Raw genomic sequence first — 27,279 nt, forward strand, 5'->3', positions numbered from 1 at the left:
GTTCCCAGTTGTCTGAGAGCCTCATGGTGGTTTTTAGGATTTAAGACCTATGACCAGTTTTTTTTTCATTTGATCAAAAATTTTATTTTTTCACTTGAAAATTTAAATGAGTAATAATTATTGATGTGTGCATTTCTGTTTTAGTTGTTAAATATACTATGCCTTCAGTTATCTACCATTTAGTGAGACGTAGCTGGCCTGGGAAAAGATGATAAATAGGGCATGTGAAATAAGTTTCAGCAATAGATATTTTACTTATATTTCATGTCAGTACTTTTTTGTATTACTTATACAGTGTAATCTTCGTTACCATTCCATTGAAACAATTGGCTTTTTAAAATAAAACCCTCATTCAGTATTCACGCTTTTGTGCCTTTAAGAAAATACTTTTTGTCATTTTTGTGTTACAGAACTATAATATGATTCAAAGTGTTTGTAGTCTTAATTATCACAAAAGGGTCATTTCTCTGTCACTTTATTTCCTTTTATATAGCTATAGCATATTTAAACAGTAATGCTGTACTTTTATAAGGGTTTGTCTATTCACCTCTCTCAAATATATCCTTCACTTTCAGACATCATTGAAGTAGACTTGTCAGATTATTCTGCGTATTGTAAACAGTGCCTTTTTGATGGAATTCACACTGTTTTAGGGTGTCAACTTGTGCCATATACACACAAAATTATGTGGAGAAGGCAGTTTTAACTTTCTGAAGAATATCTTAGTCAAATATTTAGGAAAAATGTATAAAATTCCATTTTTTCCAGTGTTTAGCATTTCTAGTGAGCAATGAATATATTTGGGGGTTTTTTTGTTTGACATACATTGATAATGAGCCATACATGATGCTGCAGATTATTTTGAATTATGTTAAATGTATAGAAATAAAATATTAAAATTAGCATTTATACCAAATTTTCCAAATTGAACCATAGCGGGGTCAGGGGGGAACCCCACACAAATCACTAAGTTTACATTTCAACCTCTATCTTATTTGACTACATGGAAAAAGAGATTCTTCAGCTTCCCTGGTGGCGCAGTGGTTAAGAATCTGCCTGCCAATGCAGGGGACACGGGTTCAAGCCCTGGTCCCGGAAGATCCCACATGCCACAGAGCAACTAAGCCCATGCGCCTAGAGCCCATGCTCTGCAACAAGAGAAGCCACCGCAACGAAGAGTAGCCCCCACTTGCTGCAACTAGAGAAAGCCTGTGCACAGCAACAAAGACCCAACGCAGCCAAAAATAAATAAAAATAAATTTATGAAAAAAAAAGATTCCTTAAAATGTATATAACCTGCCACTATTATGTAATTTGCTTTCATTGTGTTTACCTGTAGTGTGAATTTAGTATATTTAATTTGCTTTTTGTTACTCTTAACATACTGTTTGTTTCGTTACAGTTTTTAATTGAAGATGGACTGTTAAAATTGTATAGGACCAGTGTCTCCTTAATATGATTAACATATTTAGAAGAACCACAAGAAACCCATGACAAAATGAATGTGAATATACTTTCTAAAATATTTAGAAAATTTTATCTTTCTGCATTTATTATGTAAAATTATTTTAGTATTACAATATTGAAATTTATTTAAAGAAAAAATGCCATGAAACATTTGAACTGATGAGCCACAGAACTTCAGTTGAAAATTTTCACTTTTTAGCATGCTAACTATTCATTTAAGTTAAATATCCTATTTAATGGCCATTTATAAATTCAAATACTACCACTGGTCAGTTTTGTAAAATAGAATAAAAGGATGTTATCTGCAGTGTAAGTACAGCACACTGTCAAATTCTTTTCCTTAAGGTGCATAGTAAATGTACAGATAGTCATAGGCAACTGTTTTGTAACATATTACATTTCTAATCTGTTATTCCTAACCTATTATAAACATTTGCAGAGACAAAATAATTGAATTTTTCTAATCTGTAAAATGATGCTAACTTTGACAAGTAGGCATTCTAAATAAAATTTTTAAAAAGAGCAAACTGATCAAACGACTGAGTATAACATGGCGACTAGATTATTTCGTCTTAATTCTTTAATTAAAAATTTTGTTTGGGGGGTAGTTGTGAAGGATGGTGAAGGGCTTGGAAGGGATTTAACAGCTAGAATCCTTAATGTATGCTTTACGTGATGCTTCATATTCATTCTTCTTGAATACTCATAATAACCTTCAGATGAGTGGAAGTTACATTTTATAGATGAAGATTCTGAGGCTCAGAGAAGTTAAATGATTCTAAAAGCTACATAGTAAGAGTGACAGTGAGCCCAAGTTTGAATCCATGTCTGACTTCAATGTCCATTATCTTTCCACTGTACACTTAAATAGAACTCTGACTTTACTTCTAAATGTTTGTAATAGTCCACTGCTCGAATCAAGTAACCCCTTTGTGATGGGTAAAAACGAAAGAACCTTGGGAATTCCCTGCTGTCCAGTGGTTAGGACTTGGTGCTTTCACTGCTGGGGCCCGGGTTCAATCCCTGGTTGGGGAACTAAGATCCCACAAGCCGCGTGGTGCTGCCTAAAAAAAGAAAAACTTGCCATTACACAAGCATATATACAAAACCCACATGAAAAAGTTTTTCCCCCCGCAAATGACCTATTAGTCCATACTGAGTCAAAATCACATATGTTCCAAGAAATCATTCCTCTTTAGTTTTCCTCTTTTCCTCCATCATCCTCCCCTCCCATATTTGCACCCCTCAGGATCCAGTTCCTTCTGGTTAATAGTGAGTTGGTTCTGCCTTACTGCGGGGGGAAGGGGAGGGCTGACAGGCTTCCTCTGTCCTATGCATAGGAATAAGGGGTAGGGAAAACAGGCCCTCACCATTCAACCTCAGTGAAACATCTATAAGGTAAATAATTTTACTAATGTTGACCACACTCTAATAGGTGTCCTGTATTGTGTTATGATAATCAACTCTTGCACCTTGAAAAATACCCCTTTCTTGTGGAGATAGTGGGCCCCTACAGTGGTGACACGTCACAGTAATTTGTTGAGTATGTTGTACTTGTTGAGTGCTTAGTACCTACGAGGCACCATGCAAAAACAAACCGCCTTGTAAACATTCTCACCCTCCTTAAAACCTTGATTTTATTTTATTTTTTACGTATCTATTATCACCATTTTTTTTTAAGATGAGAAAAGCGGAGACAAAAGAATGTCACAGATAAGTACATGGCACAGCAAACCCAGGTCTAAATATTAAGCCTATGCTCTTAACCATTTCATCCTTAAGAGAGAGGGTATGTGTGTGTCAGTATACGAAACAGTATGTTGTTTCTGCTTAATAGTATGTTTTTTTCTGCCGTCGGATTGTGTCCAATAATCTTGGGTCACTGTGTTTTTAAAGCATCCTATTGATTACCAATGTGGCTAAGTGTTCACATCTATCACCTCTGCTAAAGAAAAATTAAACTGTGGTGGGTTTCATAGTGATACCTAAGCCCAGGAAATGTGGCAAAGCCCCCAGCAGAAAGCACGAAGCCTGCAGCTCGTGACCGTGGCCAGGGCCTCCTCATCTGTCCTGCAACCCGAAAGAGAACCACTGATGCAGAGTGTGGCCAGGATATGCACGAGTCCAAGGCAGAGGTTTTTGTTACGAAACAGTGAACTTTTGAGGGCGGTCGGGAACGAACCGAGCTCTAGCCGCGGTGCCCAGTCCCTCCGCTCTCGTGCCGAGTTCCTGGGAGACGGAGGGATCTGGTGGCAGCTGAAGCCTCCAAGAGAGAGGAATGAATTCACCCAGGATGGGGAGAAGGGCTTGCGGTTTCCTTGTCCGGGGACAGCTCCCGAGGAGCCCCGACCTCTTTCCCATCTTCGCGGGCTTTTGGACCGCTAGCTCCCACTGGCAGAACAGCGCGGCTCTCCCGCTGAGCGGGCGGGAAGGCAGACCCTCACCCAACCAGGAAACCGAGCGGCACCGGCTTCCGCCCTCCTCCCCGCCTCTTCCGCTTCCGCCTGCGCCTCGCTCCTGGTCGTCCTGGGCTTCCACAGGCGGCGACCCGAAGCCGTCGGAGGCTGAAGGGCCATGGCTGCTGCGGGATCTGTGAGGGCGGCGTTGCAGGTGGCGGAAGTGCTAGAAACCGTCGTGAGCTGCTGCTTGGGGCCCGAAGGACGGCAAGTTCTGTGTACCAAGCCCACTGGCGAGGTGCTGCTCAGCCGGGATGGCGGCCGCCTCCTGAAGGCGCTACACTTAGAGCATCCCATAGCCAGGTACTTGCGTGTCACGCTCCAGACCGTTAGAGCATCCTATAACCAGGTACTCAGGTCCCGCACTCCAGCCCTCAGGCCATCTCTCTGAATCTTGTCCCTGAGGTTATGCTCCTGGAAGAACTGACCTTGGACGAGACAAGTGTACGCTGAGTTAGAGCGCGCTGCCCGCTGCCCGCGGGAACATTCCCAGACGTCGAATCATTAACAACTGCCGAGAGCATGTCTTACTCCTTTCCTTCCTGCTCGACCCAACCCCTAGAATCTTGAAGTAGAACAAAGTAATTTTAAAAAGGAAAAAACTAAAACTAAGGATATCACAGAGACAGTATTCTCGTTTTATGCCTGTAGCTGTAAAAACATGGTTTCAACTTGATTTAGGCAGCCCTCTGAGAATCTGAGTTGCTTTATTTCTTTCTTGTACAGGATGATGGTGGCATGTGTTTCCAGTCATCTAAGAAAAACAGGAGATGGTGCTAAAACATTTATTATCTATCTTTGCCATTTACTCAGAGAACTTCATGCAATCACAGACAAGGAAAAGGATTCTTTCTTTTCTGAAAATATTCAAACCCATGGAAGGCACTGGAAAAAGTGTTGTCAGTGGAAGTTTATTTCCCAAGCTCTTCTAACATTTCAGACACAAATATTAGACTACGTTATGGACCATTACTTAAGTAGACACTTTCTGTCCATCTTTTCTTCATCCACCAAAGAGAGACCATTGTGTAGGAGCTCTTTAGAGATGCTCTTAGGAGCATACTTTTGTGGAAGAGTGGGAAGAAATAATCACAACTTTGTATCACAGTTGATGTGTGACTACTTTTTCAAGTGTACAGCTTGTGAAAGTGGGTTTGAAGAAGTACTTGAGTTAGTGGATGACTGTTTTGTCGAGTTGAAAGTTGGTGTCACCGGCCTTCCTGTTTCCGATTCCAGGATCATAGCTGGGCTTGTGCTTCCCAGAGACTTTTCTGTGTACTGTCCAGCAGACGGTGACATAAGAATAGTGATAGTAATAGAAACCATTCAGCCTCTTTTTTCAACTTCTGGGTCAGAGTTTATTCTAAATTCAGAAGCACAGTTTCGGACATCTCAATTTTGGATTACAGAAAGGACAAAAGCAATAATGAAATATTTACAGAAGCAGAATGTAAAATTGCTCCTATCTACTGTGAAACAACCAGACTTAGTAATTTATTGTGCAGGACTGAATGGCATATCCGTGGTGGAGTGTTTATCATCTGAAGAACTTTCTCTTATCCAGAGAGTCACTGGTCTCGCTCCCTTTGTACTACCACAGGCCTCTTCTCAGTATGAACTCTCTAACACTGCTATGGTGAAGTTTTGTAAGCCCTTTATTCTTAGATCCAAAAGGTATGTTCATCTTGGCTTGATTAGCACATGTTCGTTTACACCACACTGTGTAGTTCTTTGTGGTCCAGTGCAGGGTCTTGTTGAACAACATGAGGATGCTTTACGTGGGGCATTTAAAATGCTTCGGCAATTATTTAAAGACCTTGATCTAAATTATGTGACACAAGCCAGTGACCAAAATTGTACTTCAAGTCCTCTTATTTATAAGAATAGTAGAGAAAGTAATGACTTACCAGAAATTGTTAATGGCTCAATACAAAGGCCATCTCAGGACACAGTTGTAAAGAACAAAGATGAACTGGCAAAAACTCAAACATATTTAAAAGCATATTCAAATTTGGTAGTTCCAAGTGTAGAATTAGAAACAAATATATTGTGTTCAACACCAACAGTGACACTAACAGATACATACCAGACAGATGCAACACTGAGATGTTTCTCTCCAGACAAAGCCAGGATAATGGACGACCATGAACCATTTATTGAGAGGAATTCTGCTAACTCAACAGAAAATACTAGAAAAGAAATTTCTTATGAACATTTACAGGTCACAAAAAATGCTAGAAAAGGGAGCATATTACCAGTGAGAGATAAGTCACTAGAGATGTGTACTTCCCAGAGTTACTGTTTCTCATCTGTACCAGCTGGTTGTGTTTTGCCAGTGGGTGGTAATTTTGAGATCTTGTTGCATTACTATCTTCTCAGCTATGCCAAAAAATGCCAGCAATCAGAAGAAACCATGGTTAGTATGATAATAGCTAATGCAGTTTTAGGCATTCCCAAAATCTTGTGTAAGTCTAAGAAAGGAAATTACAGCTTTCCACAAATATATATAAGAGCTCTCCATGCACTGCAAACCAATCAACCCATGATAAGCAACCAGACAGGTTTGGAATCAGTTGCTGGTAAATACCAGTTACTAACTTCAGTTCTTCAGTGTTTGACAAACATTTTAACCATTGACTTGGTAATCAATATTAAGAGACAACCTCAGGAAATTTATGATCAAGATTCAGAAGAGGAACTATAAAATTGGACGCTTTTTATTAACCAAAGTTTTAATCCAGCTCAAGCCATAAAGCAAGGCAGGCATGTGACCACTGATTTTCAAGTTAATTCAGTTTAGTTAGGAAAACAGCGTAACTTAAAAAGTCTTTAGAAGTACACAAGGCCAGCACACATTCAGACACAAATATTAGAGACTACATTATGGCACAATTCTGAGGAGGAATCCTGGATGGGTGAAGCCAAGATCTGAGTAAGTGTATCTTTTTTCCCCCTCAGTATCCCTGTGTCTCTGCTGTGTGTTAGTCTCTGCGTTTGGGAGAAGGTATTTCCTTATAGCCCCTTTTTACTTTTCTGTATCTTTTTTCACTCTTCATCCCTTCTCCCTTGCCTTTCTGTACCTAGTTAATAGAGTAATTTAATCTCAGATTTGGATGTGGTCTTGAAATGCCATCCTACTTTAATTGTTTATAATATAAAACATTATTTGCTTTATTTAAAATGATTTATTTTCCCTACTCATAATTTCTATAGCAGTGAGTAAAAGGCTCATTTTCTTTTTCTCAAACAGTGTGTGAGTAAAATTGGTTTTTACTTTTTTTTTTTTTTTTTTTTTTTTGCGGTACGCGGGCCTCTCACTGTTGTGGCCTCCCCCGTTGCGGAGCACAGGCTCCGGACGCGCAGGCTCCGGACGCGCAGGCCCAGCGGCCATGGCTCACGGGCCCAGCCGCTCCGCGGCATGTGGGATCCTCCCAGACCGGGGCACGAACCCGTATCCCCTGCATCGGCAGGCGGACTCTCAACCACTGAGCCACCAGGGAGGCCCGGTTTTTACTTTTTTGTGGCCCCTTGTTTAGAGCTTGGATAGATTTTTTTCCCCATTCATATACCAATGAGTATGTCACCATAAATATGGCTTTGTGCATTGTAAACTTATTTTCATTTCTTTAGTTGAAAGTTAATTCCAGAAAGGATATGAAATTCATACTATCATTTTCTCCTGCCCTCTAAGAGCTTGCAAAACTAATTCATGTATTTGCTGAGTTTTCTTGTATTTGGTGCGTAGCCAGAGTTCAGTAGTAATGCAAGAGGGAGGGGATATGGGGATATACGTATGCATATGGCTGATTCACTTTGTTATACAGCAGAAACTAACACAACACTGTAAAGCAGTTATACTCCACTAAAGATGTTAAAAAGTAATAATAATAATATGAGAATTACAGTTGGCTCTCCAGTCCTTGGGTTCTCCATCTGTGGATTCAACCAACTGTGGATTGAATATATTCAGGAAAAAACATTCCAGAAAGTTCCAAAAAGCAAAACTTTAATTTGCCAGGTGCACTGGCAACTATTTATATAGCATTTACATTGTATTAGGTATTATAAGTAACCTAGAGATGATTTAAAGTACACAAGACCATGTGCACAGGTTACATGCAAACACTGTGCCATTTTATATAAGGGACTTGAGCACCCACAGGAGGATTTTGGTATCCTCGGGAGGGGGGGAATGTTCTGGAACCAGTCCCCCTTGGATCCCGAGAGACGACTGTATTTATTTCTAATATGAATTTTTTAACGTTTATATTTTATCTTAAAGGTTTATAAATGCAAATAATACTGTGCACCTAGCTGTGAATAAGCACAGTGTCTTCTACTTCTAGTAGTTCTCTGTAACACCCCAGGCAGTGCTGTGTTCATACCAAGTATTCGGAAGTGCTTGTTGAGTAAAACTGTTATCTTTGATCTAATTATGTGTTTCCAGTTTACTAATTCAGCAGATTCTTATTGAGTGCCTACTATGTGCCAGATGCTGAGTATACCATGGTAAACAAATAGATATGGTTCCTACCTTCATGCACCTTTCCTCAAAGGTTAATGGGTAGTAGATAGTGACAACACTTGGATCAAGATTAAATTTAGGAAAGCTGATTAAAATTTCATTACAGTTAAACTTGAAAAAGCGATGACTAATAATGTATTTAAGAACTGTAATATTCCATCATGCAGATCTCATGATCTTTTATATTAAATATAATTTCATTTGTGTAAGGTTTATGCCATATGTGATAACATTATTTCACTTCTGTGACTATGGAGAGAATGTATTAGCTCTATTTCTTATACAGATTTCATAGATATATAAACGTACTGTAAAATTGTTGTATAATTTTTTCCATTCACTTTTTTAAATTGCTTGTCAGGTCACTTGATAGCTTTGCTTAATTTTTTTGTTGTTGTTTTAAATACTTCATCATTGAAGGCATTCAGAGACTTTTCCATGTATGCCTGTGCCTTGCATATGGTAGACATTTTATAACTGTAAATAATCACTAGCCCAGGAGCCACTTTGTAATCTGGGAGTGGGTCTTTTTGTGTTTGGCACCTCATCTAATATCTGGCACACGGTAGTAGCCAATAAATGTCTGTTGAGAAACTCTGGTCCTCATGGATGAGGTCCTAATTATTTCTATCAAACTTTCATGGAAAAGGATCTGTTTGAGGGGGAAAGAAGCAAAAAATGTAGAACAAATCTGCACAAAGCAATCATTTTTCTTTTAATTAAAAAAATCCTCAAAAATGGTGATAAAGCTTTCATGGGTCATCCTTGTCATTTACAGAATAACACTAGGGAGTTTATATTACTGGGTTAGATAAAAGAGCACTTCAAAAATGTAATTATGTTATACTTAAACCCACTTACACAAAGGATTTGAGGTGACCTGCGACAAAAAATAGATGAAATTAAAGTAAAATCTAAATAAAAATTAAAGAATCAAGAGCAAAGAAAATGTAAGAATGATTAAAAGTCAAGACCATGTTCCTGTTTTTATCCTGCATAATGAATAACCTCAAAATTTACTTGATTGGAATCACTGTATTATTACCTCTCATGGTTCTGAGAGTTGCCTGGATTTAGCTGAACAGCCTTCCCTGTATTCTGTTGGGTGAGGCAGTCATGCAGGTCAGCTGAAGTTCAAGGGGAGGGAACACAGGCCCCACCACTCAATGGAAAGTGTCAATGACACATTATAAGAAGAGCATGTGGGATGAGATATATTGAGGCAGCTATCTTTGGAAAACAATCTGCAACACCATGGGAGAGAAAAGAGGACAACTTCTCAGCTGAGGTTTTTATTATTGTTTTCTGAAGTTACATGTCAGTCCACCTCCCACAAACACATTTTCCCCAATAACTTTTATGAACTCCTTGTTTTTTTCTCACTGGGCCAGCACAAGCCATTTTTATTCCCAAAACAATAGGCATTGAATAGTTGAATATCTCTGAACTGCTTTAGCCAGGGAGCTGTTTAACCATGTTACACTGGAAATGTTAGGGTATGCATGTTTTAGACTAAAAGGGACAGGGAAGAGGAATGCAATTTGAGCCTGAACTTTTTTTTTTTTAATAAATTTACTTATTTATTTATTTATTTTTGGCTGCATTGGGTCTTTGTTGCTGTGTGCGGGCTTTCTCTAGTTGCGGTGAGCAGGGGCTACTCTTCGTTGCGGTGCGTGAGCTTCTCATTGCGGTGGCTTCTCGTTGCGGAGCACGGGCTCTAGGCGCGCGGGCTTCAGTAGTTGTGACACACAGAATCAGTAGTTGTGGCTCGCAGGCTCTAGAGTGCAGGCTCAGTAGTTGTGGCGCACAGGCTTAGTTGCTCTGCCCGTGGGATGCATGTGGGATCTTCCCGGACCAGGGCTCGAACCCGTGTCTCCTGCATTGGCAGGCGATTCTTAACCACTGTACCATCAGGGAAGTCCCGAGCCTGAACTTTTATCAGAAATTACTCATCTCCTCCCAAAAGGAATAGAATATATGTTTTTCTTATCATCACAGCACAGCAGAGAAAACAAAAACTACAGTTGGAAAGGGATATATATATATATATCCCCATATATATATATATATATATATATAGTTGGAAAAAGTATATATATATATATGTATATATATATATACTTTGCAGTTCTGTAAACAGCAAGAGATTGGTAACAACCTAAACTCTAGATGGATCCACAAACTAAATGGGATAGGGGCAGTGACTTTGGGGGGGAACATGCATAGGAAGAGGTGAAAAGGTGATTTCTCAGTGTATACCTTATGGCATTTTGATTTTTGAACCACTTGAATACTACCTATTCAAATGAGATAGAATTTTAAAAAATAGATTTAGAGCAAACACATAGACTGCACCCCAAATAGTAATAAAGTAATAAGGATCCTGGCCTAAGGAAACACAAGATCAGAATGGAAGAAAAATGATGTGAGATACACAGTGATGGATCCGTGCTTTTACAGTGGAAGAAAGGATACAGTCAAAAGAGGGAATATTCTCTTAACTATAATTGGCTAGGGGTTTTCTCAACAATTCTGGCAACATTCTCCCTTAGCAGGCTACTGTGAGCCAAGGAAGTGCCAGCAAGCAGTGTGGCATTCATTTCCTCATGGAATTTTCAGTCCTGGGTCTGGCTTCCTCTTATGCAGACTCACCATCAGATCTTGTCAGCACGTTGAGAATGGCTCCGTCTCAGGGTCTGAGTCAAACCAAACTTGTGAGCGTGATCAATTTATTTACAATAAGAACTGTTCCAGGAACTAGAATATTCCAAGTCCATCTGACCAGTCTTTCCTTTATGTATGGACCTGTGTTATTACTTCCTGTGGGAAGTAATAATCAGGTGGTTGCTCAGTAAGCATGGAATCAGAACAAGAGAAATCAAATTAACTCCTCCCAGCCAGTTATGCTGCAGTTCCCCGGTGCTCGGTCCTGGCCTTCTACACGTACACTTGCTTCCTGTGGGATTCTGTCCAGGTCTATAACGGTTCCACTACATGCTGATGATTCCAGATTTTGTATTTCCAGCCAACCTCTTCTCTCAACTCCCAGCTCGTTTATCCAGCTGCCAACCCAGTCTCCATGTGGATGCTTACCCTTAACGTGTCCACAACGGGATCCCTAGTTCCCATCCCCTAAACCTGGCCTTTCCCCCGCTGTCCCATCTTAGTTAATGGTATCACCAGTCTCCCACTCATTCAAAACCAAAACCTCAGAGACATCTTGCCTCCAGTCTTTCCTTCACATCCCACAGCCAATTGGCAAATCCCGCTGGCCCCACAAATAAAGTGGATTTCAAACCCACCCATTGCTCGCAGTTGCCTTTCCAGCCCGAGTCACTTCATCTCTGACCTGCTCCAGCCTCCTCATGGCCTTCTTTGCCTCTGTCACACCTTGGACTTTATCCTAGAGTGATTTCCCCCAGCTTCTTATTTCACATCTTTTAACTCCACAAAAAAAGTTGGGAAAAAAAGCACAACAAACGCCCACAAATCCTTCATCTAGATTCACCAATTACCATTTTACCCTTTGTGCATGCGTGCATATGCGCACGCATGCACACACACACACACACACACACACTTTACTGAACCATTTGAAAGCAAGTTGTATCCCTAAATACCTCAGTAAGTATTTACCATGAACAAGGACTTCCCCTACATAATTGAATGATTCTTTTTAAAATGCAAATCCTGTCATGTCATTCCTCTGCTCAAAGTCTTCCGAAGGTTTTTCCTTCACACAGAATGAAATCCAAATTTATCATAGTCTACGGGGCTGTACATGATCTGTTCCCCTGCTTACCCCTGATACTCTCCCTCTAGCTTTCTCCCCACCAGTTACACTATCAGTCAGGACAAGTTATGCCATACTGAGGTAACAAATAACTCCAGATCTCAAGAGCCTTGACACAGTACGAATTGATTTCTTGCTCACATTCATGCCTATTAAAGGTCAGGCTTCTCGGGCTTCTGATCCCACACTGTTTTCTTCCTCACTCCTAATTCAAGGCTGGTGGAGCAGTCACTGTCTTGAGTGTTACCAATCATCACACCAGGGAGAGAGAAAAAAGAGATCTAGAGGGTCTTGCATTGGCTCTGTTCGGAACTGGCACGTGTCATTTCTGCTCATGACTCACTGTCCAGAATTCGTCACATTGTCCTACCCATCCACAGAAGAACCAGGTAGTGCAGTTCTACCTTGTGCCTGGAATGAGAGAGAACCAGAACATCTGGCAAACAGCACGAATGAGTACCCAAACTGGCCTTCTTTCTGTCCCGTGAACGCACAAGTTCATTCCAGCCTCTGAGTTTTCCATTTGCTGTTCTGTCTGCATAAAAGTCTTCCCCTCCGACCTGCATATGGCTCACTTCCTCAATTTATTCAGGTACTTCTGCTTTCATGTCACCTCCTTAGAGATAACCTTTCTTGACCTTTCAATCTAAAATAATACCATATTCCTTCCCCATGACCTCCCTTGTTCTCTATCTGCCTACCTTGTTAAGCTCTTTTTGAAGCACATATCTGATGTTATTAGTATGTGTGTTTATTTTTTGTATTGACTGCTTTCCCCACAAGAATGTAAACTCCATGAGGACTTTGACTTTTTCACTTCCATATTTCCAGCATGTGGGATAGTACCTGGCCAAGTAGGCACTCGGTGAATAAATGAATGAGTGAATGAATGAATAGGAATGAACCAATGGAAAGACTGACTAAGGCTCCCTTCTCCTGAGCGGTGATCACATAGATCCAACCAACATTTGCCTCAGTGACTCCATTTTTGTTTGTTTCCAGCACTACCTAAGCTCCCATGAACCCAGTTTTTTCTTAAAATACTAAATCACTGCAGAGTCCTACCAGCCTGGAAGCCATTCTCTTTCCTTCAGGTGACTTAGCATGTTCCTGTTCTAAACAATCATTTGTTCATTTTAAAGAGTAGCTCTCAGTAGGAAATTTCATTCCCAAGTCTGTGCCGAAAGCCTCCCTATAGCCTTATGTAGACATGCTGTATTATGGTTGAATCGCATTTATGCTTAGGTTAACAACATGGTAAATATGCATAGTTCTTGCAGTCTCTGTCATTTACACCAACTCCTTTGGATTTTTGTATTGATATTTAGCCCCAAGTAAAATCACCAATCACCAATGCCAGATCTTATTATGAATAAGATCTGGGTGAAAACCTCCCTGATTATAGCAACCAAGGTTCTTGTGCCCAGATTAAACACACCTAGTTAGTAATTGGCTGTGCTTCTTGAACTACTCAGGGAGGTTTCCATTATCTGTCCCCCACTATAGGGAAATCCTTTCTGCGGCCACAGAAATGTCCATTTTCTTTAAAAAAGGGACCCCATGGTATATTTAGCCTTAATACATATTTCTAAAGTACATTTGTGCAAAACTTCCTGGGCTTCACTTGTGTTTCTGTCACAATTTACACATCATTTTGTACTTAATAAACTCCCATACTGATCTCTTCTAATTTGTACTGTATGTCTTAAAATTTACATTAACTCGCAATATAATTAGTCTTAATAATTAGTTAGGGTTTCGTATACAATCCCCCAGATGGTAATGCCTACAAGATCATTATCAAATGATACCTTGGGCATAACTTGATAAGGAAGTTATCTAATGTGCTCTTTGAGAAGACTTTGTTGGTTATTTAGGGGGAAAAAGTCCATTTATATATTTCTCTTATTTGCAATATTTTACTCTAACCCTTTTGAGAAGTGAAAAAGGAGATCTCTTATATATGTATTAGAAGAAACGAAATTAACTATATAGTGAAGACAAAATTGGGACAGTTTGAAGATTGTATTTCTGTTCTAAACTTTGAGGCACAGTGTAGTAGAAAGAACATAGTATTTGAAGTCAAGCAGACCAGTATTGCCATCTTGGCTCTATCAGTTACTATTTGTGTAACTTTGGACAAGTTGCTAAATACCTCTTCTACCTCAATGTCCTCATCTATGAAGTAGTAATAACACAACCTACCTCATGTAACTGTGGTGAAGATCAGTAAAGACATCTGATGAGAAGTGCCTCGCAAATGCCTGCCACATTATTAAGTAGGAACTTAATAAATATTAGCTTTATTTCTTCCTTTGGTTGCCACAAACTTTAAAAAAATATTTATTTATTTGGCTGCACTGGGTCTTAGTTACGGCACACAGGATCTTCGTTGACACGTGCAGGATCTTTAGTTGTGGTATGCAGGATCTTTTAATTGCAGCATGCGGAAATCTTTTGTTTGCGGCATGCAGCCTCTTAGTTGCAACAGGTGGGATCTAGTTCCCTGACCAGGGATCGAACCCAGGCCCCCTGCATTGGGAGCGTGGAGCCTTAACCACTGGACTACCAGGGACGTCCCACCCATAAATTTTAAACTTTTCCCTCCTTCCTCCAGTTCTTCAGTTATACTTGATAACCTGTTCCCTACATGGAAAAACAGCAGAAACCTTTGGGACTCATGCCAGCATGGACCACAGATATCACAGATATAGTAGAAATTCATTGTGGCAGATTGTATTTTCTCCCATATTTCCCTTGTCATATTCTCTGAGTATGACCTTGACACTCCTCTGATGGAATGGTAGAATCTAAGTCTCCTCTCCTTAAACCTGGATGAGGCCTTGTGACTGCCCTGCCCAGAAGACTATAATGAGTGACACTGTGTATGACCTCTTAGATTATAAAAGGCAACCTCCTGGTTCTCTTGAAACTCTTGCTCTTAGAACCCAACCAGCAGTGCTGTAAGGAAGCTCAAGCAGCCTGAGAAGAACCAAGGCCCTAATCCACAGCTTTGGTGAATTGGCTGCTCCGGGTCTTAGTTGCAGCACATGGGATCTTCGTTGCAGCATGCAGGATCTTTAGTTGTGACATGCGGACTTCTTAGTTGTGGCATGCAAACTCTTAGTTGTGGCATGCATACTCCTTAGTTGTGGCATGCAGACTCTTAGTTGCGGCATGCATGCAGAATCTAGTTCCCTGCAGCAATCAAACCCAGGCCCCCTGCATTGGGAGCACGGAGTCTTAACCACTGGACCACCAGGGAAGTCCCCTCCGCTAGCCTTTGAAGTGGATCCTTCAATACCCAGGGTTTGTTTGCAGGTTTTCTTCATGTGAATCGTGCCTGTTGCCAGCTGAATTAGATAACATACCATAGAAAGAAAACTTTCCTGTTATATTTTAAGAATTTGATCTTAACTTACGAGTAAGTATATTATCAACTGGAAAGCACTGATAGAGCTACACGTGTTGTCAACACTTTGACATTCTTCTGAATTGGTTTGGTAAATAGCTACTGTCTTCAGCCTCCCAAGTCTACTACCCTCTCCCCCGCATCCCATCCTACCACCCTGGTCTCCTAATCCCTATCCTAGGCGCCCTTGGATTCAGGTTAATATCTGGTTCAGCAGGGGAGTTTGGTGGGATCTTGCCCCAGTTCTATGGTGTCCACTTTAATTGGTGAAGTATTAACCATGCTACAGAGGTTGAAGTACTTTGAATATCACTCCTTAATGCAATAATATATATTAATGTGATCACACCATACATACTATTTATTGGAGTATAGTTGATTTACAGTGTTATGTTAATTTCTGCTGTACAGCCAAGTGATTCAGTTATACATATATATACATTCTTTTTTTTATATTCTTTTCCATTATGGTTTATCACAGGATATTGAATATAGCTCCCTGTGCTGTACAGTACGACCTTGTTGTTTATCCATTCTATATATAATAGTCTGCTAACCCCGAACTCCCACTGTGTCCCTCCCCCACCTGCCTCCCCCTTGGCAACCACGGGTCTGGTCTTTATGTCTGTGAGTCTGTTTCTATTTCATAGATAGGTTCATTTGTGTCATATTTTAGATTCCATATATAAGTGATACCATGTGGTGTTTGTCCTTCTCTTTCTGACTGACTTCACTCAGTATGATAATCTCTAGTTGCATTCTATGTTTCTGCAAGTAGAATGATTTCATTCTTTTTTATGGCCGAGTAGTATTCCATTGTATATATGTACCACATCTTCTTTATCCATTCATCTGTCGATGGACATTTGGGTTGTTTCCATGTCTTGGCTACTGTGAATTGTGCTGCTATGAACACAGGGGTGTATACCTTTTTGAATTATAGTTTTGTCCAGATATATGCTGAGGTGTGGGATAGCTGGATCCTATGGCAGCTCTCTTCTTAGTTTTCTGAGGACCCTCCATACTGTTCTCCATAGTGGCTGCACCAACTTACATTCCCACCCACGGTGTAGGAGGGTTCCCTGTTCTCCACACCCTCTCCAGCATTTCTTATTTGTAGACTTTTTAAGGAGAGCCGTTCTGACCGGTGTGCAGCAGGAGTTTTGATTTTCATTTCTCTAATAATTGGCCATGTTGAGCGTCTTGTCCTGTGCTTGTCGACCATCTGCATACATACTATATTTAGTGGTTAGTTTTCTTTTCCTGTCTTACTTATCTCCCTACTCTCTTCCCCACTTCTTTCACATTGTCCCCCAGATGCTTCCCCCCAAACCAGGTAATCCTATGAATCACCTACCAGGTATCCTTCCATATTTTTCATTATGCTGCTTATAAAATCAAATAAAAATATATTCCTATTCATATCTGTACATTTGGATTGTTTTTTACCTTGGTTGAGATTTCTCTTGGCTTCTTGTCTCACTCACTACCCTCCAGGGAGGCAAAGGGACTTACCTGATTGGTGAGTTTGGGTGGAGGAACTGCGTGTGCCTGGCTCAGCACTCCCTGTCTTTCTCTTGGTTAAGAGAAAGGAAGCAGGGTCAGCATCTCCCCACAGGCCTGGAACAGGAATCAGCACTGTTAGGAACCATGCCTGGGTCCATCTGTCTGATTCAAAGGTGGAGCATTCACCTGCCTGTTCCATTTAGCACTGTAGGCCCTAGGGTCAAGTATAGGCATCATAGGGAGTTACTGTGGTGTTTCTGTCTCCTTCAGCCTGACTCCCATGTATGCCTCCCAATGGGAAGGGAGTTATTTATTGGGTCTCCTAAAACTTGTTCCCTACCACAGACATTGCCAGCTTTTATCGCCAGTGTCAGGTAAAGTAGCAACAAAGACCAACTGAAACTGCCTGGTATCCTTATCATTACCACCAGTGTGCCAGCGCTTGCATGCTCACATGGCTGAACCCTCTCCCCAGGATCCACTCACCCCATGAACAAAGAAGCAGGCCCACAAAGAGGAGTGGAAAGGCCGATGCCTCCACATCACAAACAGCTGAACTGTCCTTGGAAAGAAGGTATGTGAACTGAACAGGAGACTGAGGTTTTACTAATCAGCTCTAAAAGCACTCACTGGAATGGGTTAGTTTATCCAGAGAGACCCAAGTGCTGTTACTTGACATTATTAGATTTTTTTCTACTTCCGGGGTAAACTGAGACTCTAAAAAAGCAAAGTTATTTGGAGAACCAAAGTGTTCCACGTTCTTTGCCACTGAATAGAGATTCTTCCATTAAACCTACTGCACAGACATGAAGTTGGAATCATAGACAAGAGATGGAGAGAGAGCTCTCCAGTTAGAGCTTGCCAAGGCCCAGCAATATTCCTGCTTTTGGGTGCCAGGAGATTCCCCTACTTAAATTAGCTCAAGGAGTCTAATATTCCTGAGGAGGGAACTAATGATACTGCTTAGTGGAGTGACTAGATGAAAGGACCGTTTTATTAATTTGATTAGGAAAATGGAAGGAACAGAAGGAGAAGGGGAATTGAGTCGTTCCAGGGTGAGGGGATGGAGATATTAGGTCTCATCAGCAGAGACTGGAAGGCTTCTGGGCACCAGGCATGTAAATAGCTTACGATAGCTAATGAAGGTTGTGTGTTTAAGACTGGTGCATTTTGTGTCCTGTTGAAGAAATCTGTGCCTACTCCAAGATTTGGGCCTTTGGAATAGTAACTAAGAAATCTCAGAGAAATAATGCGTTTCAGTAATTCCTTCATAAATATTAAATATAAATATTTGAATATATACATATATTAAAGTTGTATAATACATAATATTGAACACAAAAATATACTGAATATATTTTAAATTGAGCACTGTATATAATCCATTCACACTCTGAAAACTCTTTTATAATACTATAATAATGAGCTAAAGAAAAATGTTTTTTATCTCTAAAAAGTTACTTTATAACAAACTTGCTTCAATCTACTCTTCCAACAAAATGTCTTCACAGAAATTCTTTAAATAGTACAGTACACTTCTTCATTAGAATTGCCTTTTTACCCAGCATTCTCTCAGAAATTCTTCCAGTCAGCAGCTTCTTTGGAAATCCAGAAAGCAACCTCCTGAAACTGTAACATGAACCAGTCTGCAAAGATTTTATAATAGCACAGTCAGATGATTTTGCATTTGCCACGCTAAGCATCTTTAGGAGGCAGCATGGTGTGGTACAGAGATCAGGGGCTTTAGAGCCCCACCACCTGTGTTTGGCTCCTGGATCTGCCACTTACTAGTTACATCACCTTGAACAAATTACTTAAGCTTGCTGTACTTTACTTCCCTCTTTGGTTCTTTCAGTTATCTATTGTTGTGTGACAACAATATTATCCTCAAACTTAGTAACTTGAAACAGCAAACATTTATTCTCTCATATAGTTTCTGTGGGTCAGGAGTCTGGGAGTGGGTTAGCTGGGTGGTTCTGGCTCAGGGTCTTTCATAAGGTTGTAGTGAAGATGTTGGCCAGGGCTGCAGTCACCTGAAGACTCACTGACTGGGGCTGAAGGGTCCACTTCACTCACTGATGCGGCTGTTGGCAGGAGGCCTCAGTTCCTCACTGTGTGGGCCTCCCCGTAGGGCTGCTGATGTGTCTGAATGACATGGCAGCTGGCTCCCCCCAGAGGGAGCGACACCAGAGAGAGCATGGAGAAAGTGCAATGCCTTTTATGACACTGTCACTTCTGCTGTATTCTATTCATTAGAAGTGAGTCACTGAGTCAGCTTATGTTTAGTGGGAGGGGAATTAGGCGCCACCCTTTGGAGGGAGGAAAGTCAAAGGATTTTTGATTTAAGGTCCTCACATCAGTAAAACAAATAATAATATTGATCTTATTGTACCTTTGAAAGAATCAAAAGTGAACATGTAGAACAGTGCTGGCTTCAAAGTGTGTCCTCGTTTCCTTAGTCTTTATTGAGTATTTACTAATGCGCTGTACGCTCAGCATACGGTCAGGAGTAAAACCCAGCCCCTGCCCTCATGGACGCACAGTTTAATGGCAAGGTAGACATTAATCAAATAGTACGTAAACAAATGTAAAATCACTGCTTCACATGTGCACAGTGCAATGCAGAGGGATTGAAACTAGATAGGAAAGACTTCTCTGAAGAAATGATGTTGAAGCTGAGATCTCAAGGATGAGTAGGAGTTGACTAGGTGCAGAAGAAAGAGAAGAGGGTTCTAGATAAAAGGAGCGACGGGGTAAGATTAGTGGGTGGGAGCATGGAGAGGACAAGGCACTGGATAAGGCAGTGTGGCTGGGGCAGGGGAAGGGCTGTGTGCCAAGATGGGGGAGGTGACAGGGAGCCAGCCCCTACCCTGCTTATCTGTGTCTGACAAAAGAGGGGAAAATAAGTGTTTTATATATTTTTATGAGATCAGTGAGTGCTAGAGATTATGAGAGCTAGGTGTAGGAGTTGAGTACAGAGGGGCATGAAGGGACTTTTGGGGATGATGGGCTGCTCTGTTATCTTGATTGTGGTGCTGGTTGGAACTTATACAGCTGTAGACTAAAGACGGTAAATTTTACTATATGTAAGTTATACCTCAGTATCCCTGAGTTTTTAAAAATGTACTTTTTATGCAAGCACTGTTATGAAGGGGTACCATAACATCGTGAATTCTCCTATAATATGGGTTTTGGATTTCTTCCAAACAGTATTAATTCCTGCAGTATCAACAGAAGACTGCCACAGTGAAGCTTAACCTACCTAGTGGTGCTGTAGCTAAAACCCCGCAGTCAGTGAGAGTGAGGGGTGTGTGTGTTCTGGTGGAGGGGGACTGAACACATATCAAAGTAAACTAAATGTAGTACACTTTTTGGCATTAAAAGTAACATGTTTTCACAGCTGTGTAAAGCATGAAGAGAAGAAAAATTTCAGAGGTAATAAATCAAGTCACTTTAATGTAAATGCTGACGTTTTTGTTTGCTCTGTTTTTATTTTGAAAAAATGTTGCCATGTGAATACAGTTCTAAGATCAGCAATGATGTTTAACAATGGAATTTAAGAGACTGTTATTTTGTCACAAAGCTAATAACAGATATGAAGCAAAGCAAGTTTTCCTGGCTCAGAAGCTGATCTAGTGCCTATAATATTATCCTTATGCAAGACACTGAGGCCATTAAGCTTTTGTGAATTTTAAGATTCAAGAGTCTTGACACACACAATAACACTGTGTTCAGTGCAGCACTGGACTTCACTTTCAACAGCTGAGCTCTTGAGATTTCCAGTGTAAAATATTGTTAATGAAAACGAAATGGGTAGAATTCCATTGTATAAATATACCCCAATTGATTTATTCATTGCAAAGCAATGGGAAGAAACAGCCTACCACATGCACACAACACTGTGGATGAATCACAGACAAAAGAAGCCAGCTACTTCTGGCTTCTTTTTTTGAAGTATAGTTGATGACAATGTTGTGTTAATTTCTGCTATACAGAAAAGTGATTCAGTTATACATATATATATATATATATACACACACACACATATTCTTTTTTTAATATTCTTTTCCATTATGGTTTATCATAGGATACTGAATATAGTTCTCTGTGCTCTGCAGTGTAACCTTGTTTATCCATTCCATATATAACAGCTCACATCTGCTGACCCCATCCCTCCCCTAACCTCCCCACCCTTGGCAACCACCAGTCTGTTCTCTGTGTCTGTGAGTCTGTTTCTATTTCATAGATAGGTTCATTTGTGCCATATTTTAGATTCCACATGTAGGTGATATCGTATGGCATTTGTCTTTCTCTTTCTGTCTGACTTCACTCAGTATGATCATCTATAGTTGCATCCATGTTTCTGCAAGTAGAATGATTTCATTCTTTTTTATGGCTGAGTAGTATTCTGTTGTATATATGTACCACATCTTTTGTATCCATTCATCTCTTGGACATTTAGGTTGTTTCCATGTCTTGGCTATTGTAAATAGTGCTGCTATGAACATAGGGGTGCGTGTATCTTTCTGAATTATAGTTTTGTCCAGATATATGCTGAGGTGTGGGATTGCTGGATCCTGTGGCAACTCTATTTTTAATTTTCTGAGGACCCTCCATACTGTTTTCCATCATGGCTGCACCAACTTACATTCCCACCAACAGTGTAGGAGGGTTCACTTTTCTCCACACCCTCTCCAGCATTTATTTGTAGACTTTTAAATGATAGCCATTCTGACTGGTGTGAAGTGGTACCTCATTGTAGTTTTCATTTGCATTTCTCTAATAATCAGTGATGTTGAGCATCTTTTCATGTGCCTGTTGGCCATCTGTCTGCCTTCTTTGGAGAAATGTCTGTTTTAGGTCTTCTGCCCTTTTCTTGATTGGGTTGTTTATTTTTTTGTTGTTGAGTTGTATGAGCTGTTTGTATATTTTGGAAATTAAGCCCTTGTCAGTCGCATTGTTTGCAAATATTTTCTCCCATTCTGTAGGTTGTCTTTTTGTTTTGTTTATGATTTCCTTTGCTGTGCAAAACTTGTAAGTTTGATTAGGTCCCATCTGTTTATTTTCATTTTTATTTCTATTGCCTTGGGAGACTGACCTAAGAAAACTTTGGTACAATTTATATCAGAGAATGTTTTGCCTCATCTCTTCTAGGAGATTTATGGTGTCCTGCCTTATGTTTAAGTCTTTAAGCCATTTTGAGTTTATTTTTGTGTATGCTGAGAGGGTATGTTCTAACTTCGTTGATTCACATGCAGCTGTCCAACTTTCCCAACACCACTTGCTGAAGAGACTGTCTTTTGGGGATGGATAATATTCTATTTCTTGATCTGGGAGCTGGTTACACAGGATGTTCAGTGTGATAGTCACTGAGCTGTACATTTATGATATGTGCATTTTTATACATTATGTTTTACTTCAATAAGAAAGGTTTTTTGTTTGTTTGTTTGTTTGTTTTGTGGTATGCGGGCCTCTCACTGTTGTGGCCTCTCCCATTGCAGAGCACAGGCTCTGGACACGCAGGCTCAGCAGCCATGGCTCACAGGCCTAGCCACTCTGCGGCATGTGGGATCTTCCCAGACCGGGGCCCGAACCCGTGTCCCCTGCATCAGCAGGCGGACTCTCAACCACTGCGCCACCAGGGAAACCCAATAAGAAAGGTTTTTAAATAAAAAAAATATATGGAACAACTATAGGAGATGTGTGCCCTAACACAGAAAATTAGAACATTAGACCACACTCACCATGGTCATAGATTGTTGTAATAGAAGGCTGCTACACATGTGACCATGGAACCGTCCTCCTGTCTGAGAAAAGCCCCCTCGTTGAGCAGGTGGCTTCAGGAGGCGATGCTTAGGTAGGGGTTAAGAAGCAAAGGAACACCAGATCAAGCCTAGGAATAAGTGAGGTGACGCTCATAGCCCAGTCACCCTCACGTTCTCATTACAAGGTCTAGGATTTTACATAATAAATCCAGTTAAAACTTTTTAAATGACCCAGACATTAATGTGTGAAAATATTTGAGCACAGCATTTCTGTAGGACTTGGAAGTTGGAAAATCTGTTTTCTGGTGTTTCTCATGATTTCACTATTTATAAGCAAATTTATCAAACAACTTTATTCAAGTCCCTTTTCCGGAAATTGTGAGTGATAGAATGATATATGAGACACAGTCCTTGACTTCAATAAGTTATTGATTTAACATGGAGATAGCCCAACCATGAAAAGATTAACCAAAAATACACAGGTGTATACTGTAAGGATTGAATTGGGGGGAGCATTAATCAAAGGCAGCTATTGGCATGTGAGGTAAATTTACTGAGTTCCATGAAGGACAGAGAAAGCTTATCAAAGGAGACAGAACTTGAGTTGGAATTTGAAGGAAGGAATTTAAAGGAATAAAGTAGACCTGGAAATGTGGGGAGAAATTTCAGGAGCGAGATTAACAGTGTAAACAAAGATTCCAAGGAATCAGTACACAAAGGGGATCTAATTGGGACTGTCTTGTGGCTCAGTCTCTGAGAAGACATTGAAAGAAAAAATCCAGTGTTAAAAGTCATGCAAATTTTTACTGGAATCTTTGAAAGACTGTCCACAGAGATTCATCCAATTGGTAATCCTTAGCATTACTTCTTAAAATATCCCTTTCTACATTCCTTGAGGTCTAAAACCCCTCGCATATTGCAGCTGTAACTAGACTAGGGGTTGGCAAACTTTTTCTATAGAAGGCCAGATAGTCTTTGTCACAACTACTCAACTCTGCAGTTGTTGCACAAAAGCAGCCATAGACAATGTGTAAATGATGGATGTGGCTGTGTTCTAATAAACTTTTATTATAATAACAGGTGGCAGGCTGGATTTGGCCCACAGGTCATACCTTGCTTACCCCTGAACAAGACATCCAATACCCCACAAAGATGATCCCTGCTCACCTGTGTCCTTTTCATTTTTCTTACTCCCTCTATCGTTTTGCTTCTTCTCTCTACAATTAAATTTTATTCCTTCTGACACCAATTCCTGTTCCTGTGATGAGAATCCCAGAACAATGGGTAGAGAAAACAGGAATCTCAGACATCCTGGGGAACTATGGACGGTTTCTAACCAGTGAGAGGGAGTCAATCCAAGTGATATTTTAAGAAAATTAATCTAGCAGCACTGTAGGATGGATTGTCGTGGGTATAACAGAAAGCAGAGACCAATTAGGAGGTTATTGCAAAGAATGTGTGCAGTAGATGTGGAGTCTAAACTAGAACGTCAGCTAGGAATGGGAAAAAAATGGATGGGTGTGGGACAAAGTGCGATTCAAAGATTAACTGGAATTGGGACTTCCCTGGCTGTCCAGTGGTGGTTAAGACTCTGTGCTTCCACTGCAGGGGGCATGGGTTTGATCCCTGGTTGGGGAACTAAGATCCCACATGCCACACAGCAGGGCCAAAAAAAAAAAAAAAAAAAAAAATACTAACTGAAATTGACAATGGAGTGGATGCAGAAGAATGCAGAGGAAGGAGTCAAAGATGAGTAAACAGTTACTAAGATCCAGAGGCTGAGTGAGCAGGAAGACACTTGCATCATTTCCGTCTACGTTTCGAATGTCCTCCTCCTTGTCCCGTAAGTGTCCGTGTCCTTCAGGTTTCCTTCCTTTCCTGTTGTTCTCATCCCTTCACCTCCCACCTCATACAGTTTTCCTGAGTGGCATGATTCTGATTTATAGCTTTGACCAAGGCCTCTCAGCTAATGATTTCCAAATCTGTTATCTGTAGCGCAAGTGTCTTTGGTGAGATGCAGACCCCCACCTGATATTTCCAGGAAGACTCACAGACCCTTAACTTGGGCTCCAGTTGAGGTTGGTTTTACCCTACTTTCAAGCCAGTAAATTAGCCTATTACTGTTTCATGGATGCAGGCAAAAGAAGTAAGACTCTTGGTTCAGCGACAGAAGTTCTTATTCCTCATAGCAGAGCAAGCAGCATAAGCATCAGCATGTTGACGTCCGTTGCCCTTGGCACCCCAAGTCCCACGGGGTGAAACAGAGGGCCAGATGGAGGCTTGCACACACAGTGGATGGCGCTACAGGAAGGGGACACTGAGCTTGAGGAGCCTGCTGGGTTTTTTTTGTTTTTGTTTTTTTTTTTGCGGTATGCGGGCCTCTCACTGTTGTGGCCTCTCCCGTTGCGGAGCACAGGCTCCGGATGCGCAGGCCCAGCGGCCATGGCTCACGGGCCCAGCCGCTCCGCGGCATACGGGATCCTCCCAGACCGGGGCACGAACCCGTATCCCCTGCATCGGCAGGCGGACTCTCAACCACTGCGCCACCAGGGAGGCCCGAACCTGCTGTTTTATTGCAAGCGGTGAGCAAGCCTGCTCCTTGTCCTGGAAAGACTCCCTCAAGGTTACTCAGGGCAAAAACAAGCCTGAAAAATGACTCAGGTAAAGAGCAGTCAGGGCCTTGCATTCTTAGCATACTCTGCAAAACGTGTAGGAGTGGAAGAGACCCCATTGAAGATTGTTCTAGCAGTCTGAATGTCCAAAACTGAATTCACCAACTTCCTTAAGACCTGCTTTTCTGTTTCCAGTCTAGGTGAAGGATACCATCTTCTATCACAGTCACCCAGAGCAAAACCTGACAGCTATCTCAGGCTTTACCCTCTTACTTGCTCCCCTCATCCCAATTAACCACTGAATTAGTTTCCTGTAGCTGCTGTAACAAATTACCATAAACTGGGTGGCTTAGAACAACAGAAATGTGTCCTCTCACAGCTTTGGAGATCAGAAAGAAGTCTGAAATCCAGGTATTGGCAGGGCTGTGCCCTCTCTGAAAACTCTAGGGGAGAATCTGTCCTTTGCTTCTTCCAGCTGCTGGTGGGTCCAGGAGTTCCCTGGTTTGTGGCCATATTACTCCAGTCTCTGCCTCCAGGCTCACATTGCCGCCACCTCCTCTTCTATCTGCCAGATATCCGTCTGCCTCACTCAGCGAGGGCACTTGTCAATGGATGTGGAACCCACCTGGATAACCCAGGATAAATGCCTCCTTGCAAAATCCTTAACTTAATTACAGTGTTTGCCATGATAAGATAATACTCACAGGTTCCGGTGATTAGAATGTGGACATATCTTTCTGGCTCAGTCCCTACAGTTACCATGTTCTCTAAAGGTTCTAGCTTAGTCATTTTTACATAATAATACAAGTTGGATTTAGGAGTTATTTGCATAGAAGTAATGGCTAAGCCATGAACATGCAGCTAGTGAATAGTTATTCCAGGTTCAAAGCCAGGCTGTATGACTCCGAAGTTCATGCTTTTAATCAGTAACAGGCGCTGTCACCTTCTTGCCCTTTTTAAATGTTAATTTTGTCAAGTTGCAGAAGTCAACAGCTACGAAAAGAAGCATGGGCTCAAGTCGTACCAATATCCCCCCATCCTTGTGTTGGCAAGTGTTCTATGGACATTAGAAGCCTTTTGCACCACTACTGGCCCCCAAAGATTCCCCTACTGAAAAATCAATGTGGCGCATGGATGCCCTGCAACTGTGTAACCAAGAATCGAGTTCCCTTTCTTGCCAGTTCCCTTTGATTTGCATTTCAGTGCTCAGAGTTTCGGTCTGCGAAGTAAAAATGACCCTGATAGTCATCTGCCTACCTGATGAGTTCTCTGCTGGGGGTTGGTGCAATTTAGTGAGAATCAGCCCTGATGAGGGGCATTCATAATCAGCTTCTCATTTTGCAGAGACATTCTGCCCTAGAGGCCTAATGAGAACATGGGAGCATAAATCCTTAAGACTTTGAAGCACTTTATATTTCATAAGCACTTCGCTAAAATTAATTATCCAGTTAATCTCCAAGGATGATAACCAAATGATTTCTTTTAAAAATTATCATTACTTATTAACAGATTAGAAAGCTGGAATCTGATGGAGATATTTTGCATAAGTTTCCACGGGGGAAATTGGAGTCACTGAGGGACCAAATTCCAGTCCCTTCAAGGTCTTTCAATAAAGCAACAGAATCCAAAGGTACAGAGGTGGGACACTGGAATCCGCCCCGTCCCACTATATGGAAATCATGAAGTCACTAAATCCCTGGAGGCTTCTATTTCTCTGTCAACCACAACACTGGAATTCTGCCC

The 27,279-nt window shown here is 41.1% G+C and overlaps 1 protein-coding gene across 2 annotated transcripts; it reads left to right on the forward strand.

Annotated features, from left to right (window-relative positions):
- Window positions 1–3,982: 3,982 nt before the first annotated feature.
- On the forward strand, window positions 3,983–27,279 carry BBS10 (Bardet-Biedl syndrome 10). Of its 2 annotated transcripts, XM_060113688.1 has the most exons (3): window positions 3,983–4,226; window positions 17,635–17,733; window positions 27,046–27,279. In XM_060113688.1, the coding sequence occupies exons 1-3, from the start codon at window positions 4,042–4,044 to the stop codon at window positions 27,110–27,112; spliced, it is 351 nt and encodes a 116-aa protein (XP_059969671.1). In that variant the 5' UTR covers window positions 3,983–4,041; the 3' UTR covers window positions 27,113–27,279. The 2 variants fall into 2 exon arrangements, with proteins under 2 accessions (XP_059969671.1, XP_059969670.1); XM_060113687.1 differs by lacking the exons at window positions 17,635–17,733; window positions 27,046–27,279 and adding an exon at window positions 4,650–7,192.

This window comes from Mesoplodon densirostris, chromosome 11 (genome assembly GCF_025265405.1).
Source record: "Mesoplodon densirostris isolate mMesDen1 chromosome 11, mMesDen1 primary haplotype, whole genome shotgun sequence".
Classification (NCBI taxonomy): Eukaryota; Metazoa; Chordata; class Mammalia; order Artiodactyla; family Ziphiidae; genus Mesoplodon; species Mesoplodon densirostris.

Bases quoted from the DNA above. Each gene is read 5' to 3' on its own strand.
- BBS10 (XM_060113687.1), top strand. From the start codon at position 4,042: ATGGCTGCTGCGGGATCTGTGAGGGCGGCGTTGCAGGTGGCGGAAGTG. The intron at 4,227-4,649 runs GTACTTGCGTGT...TTTCTTGTACAG, and splicing joins TTAGAGCATCCCATAGCCAG to GATGATGGTGGCATGTGTTT.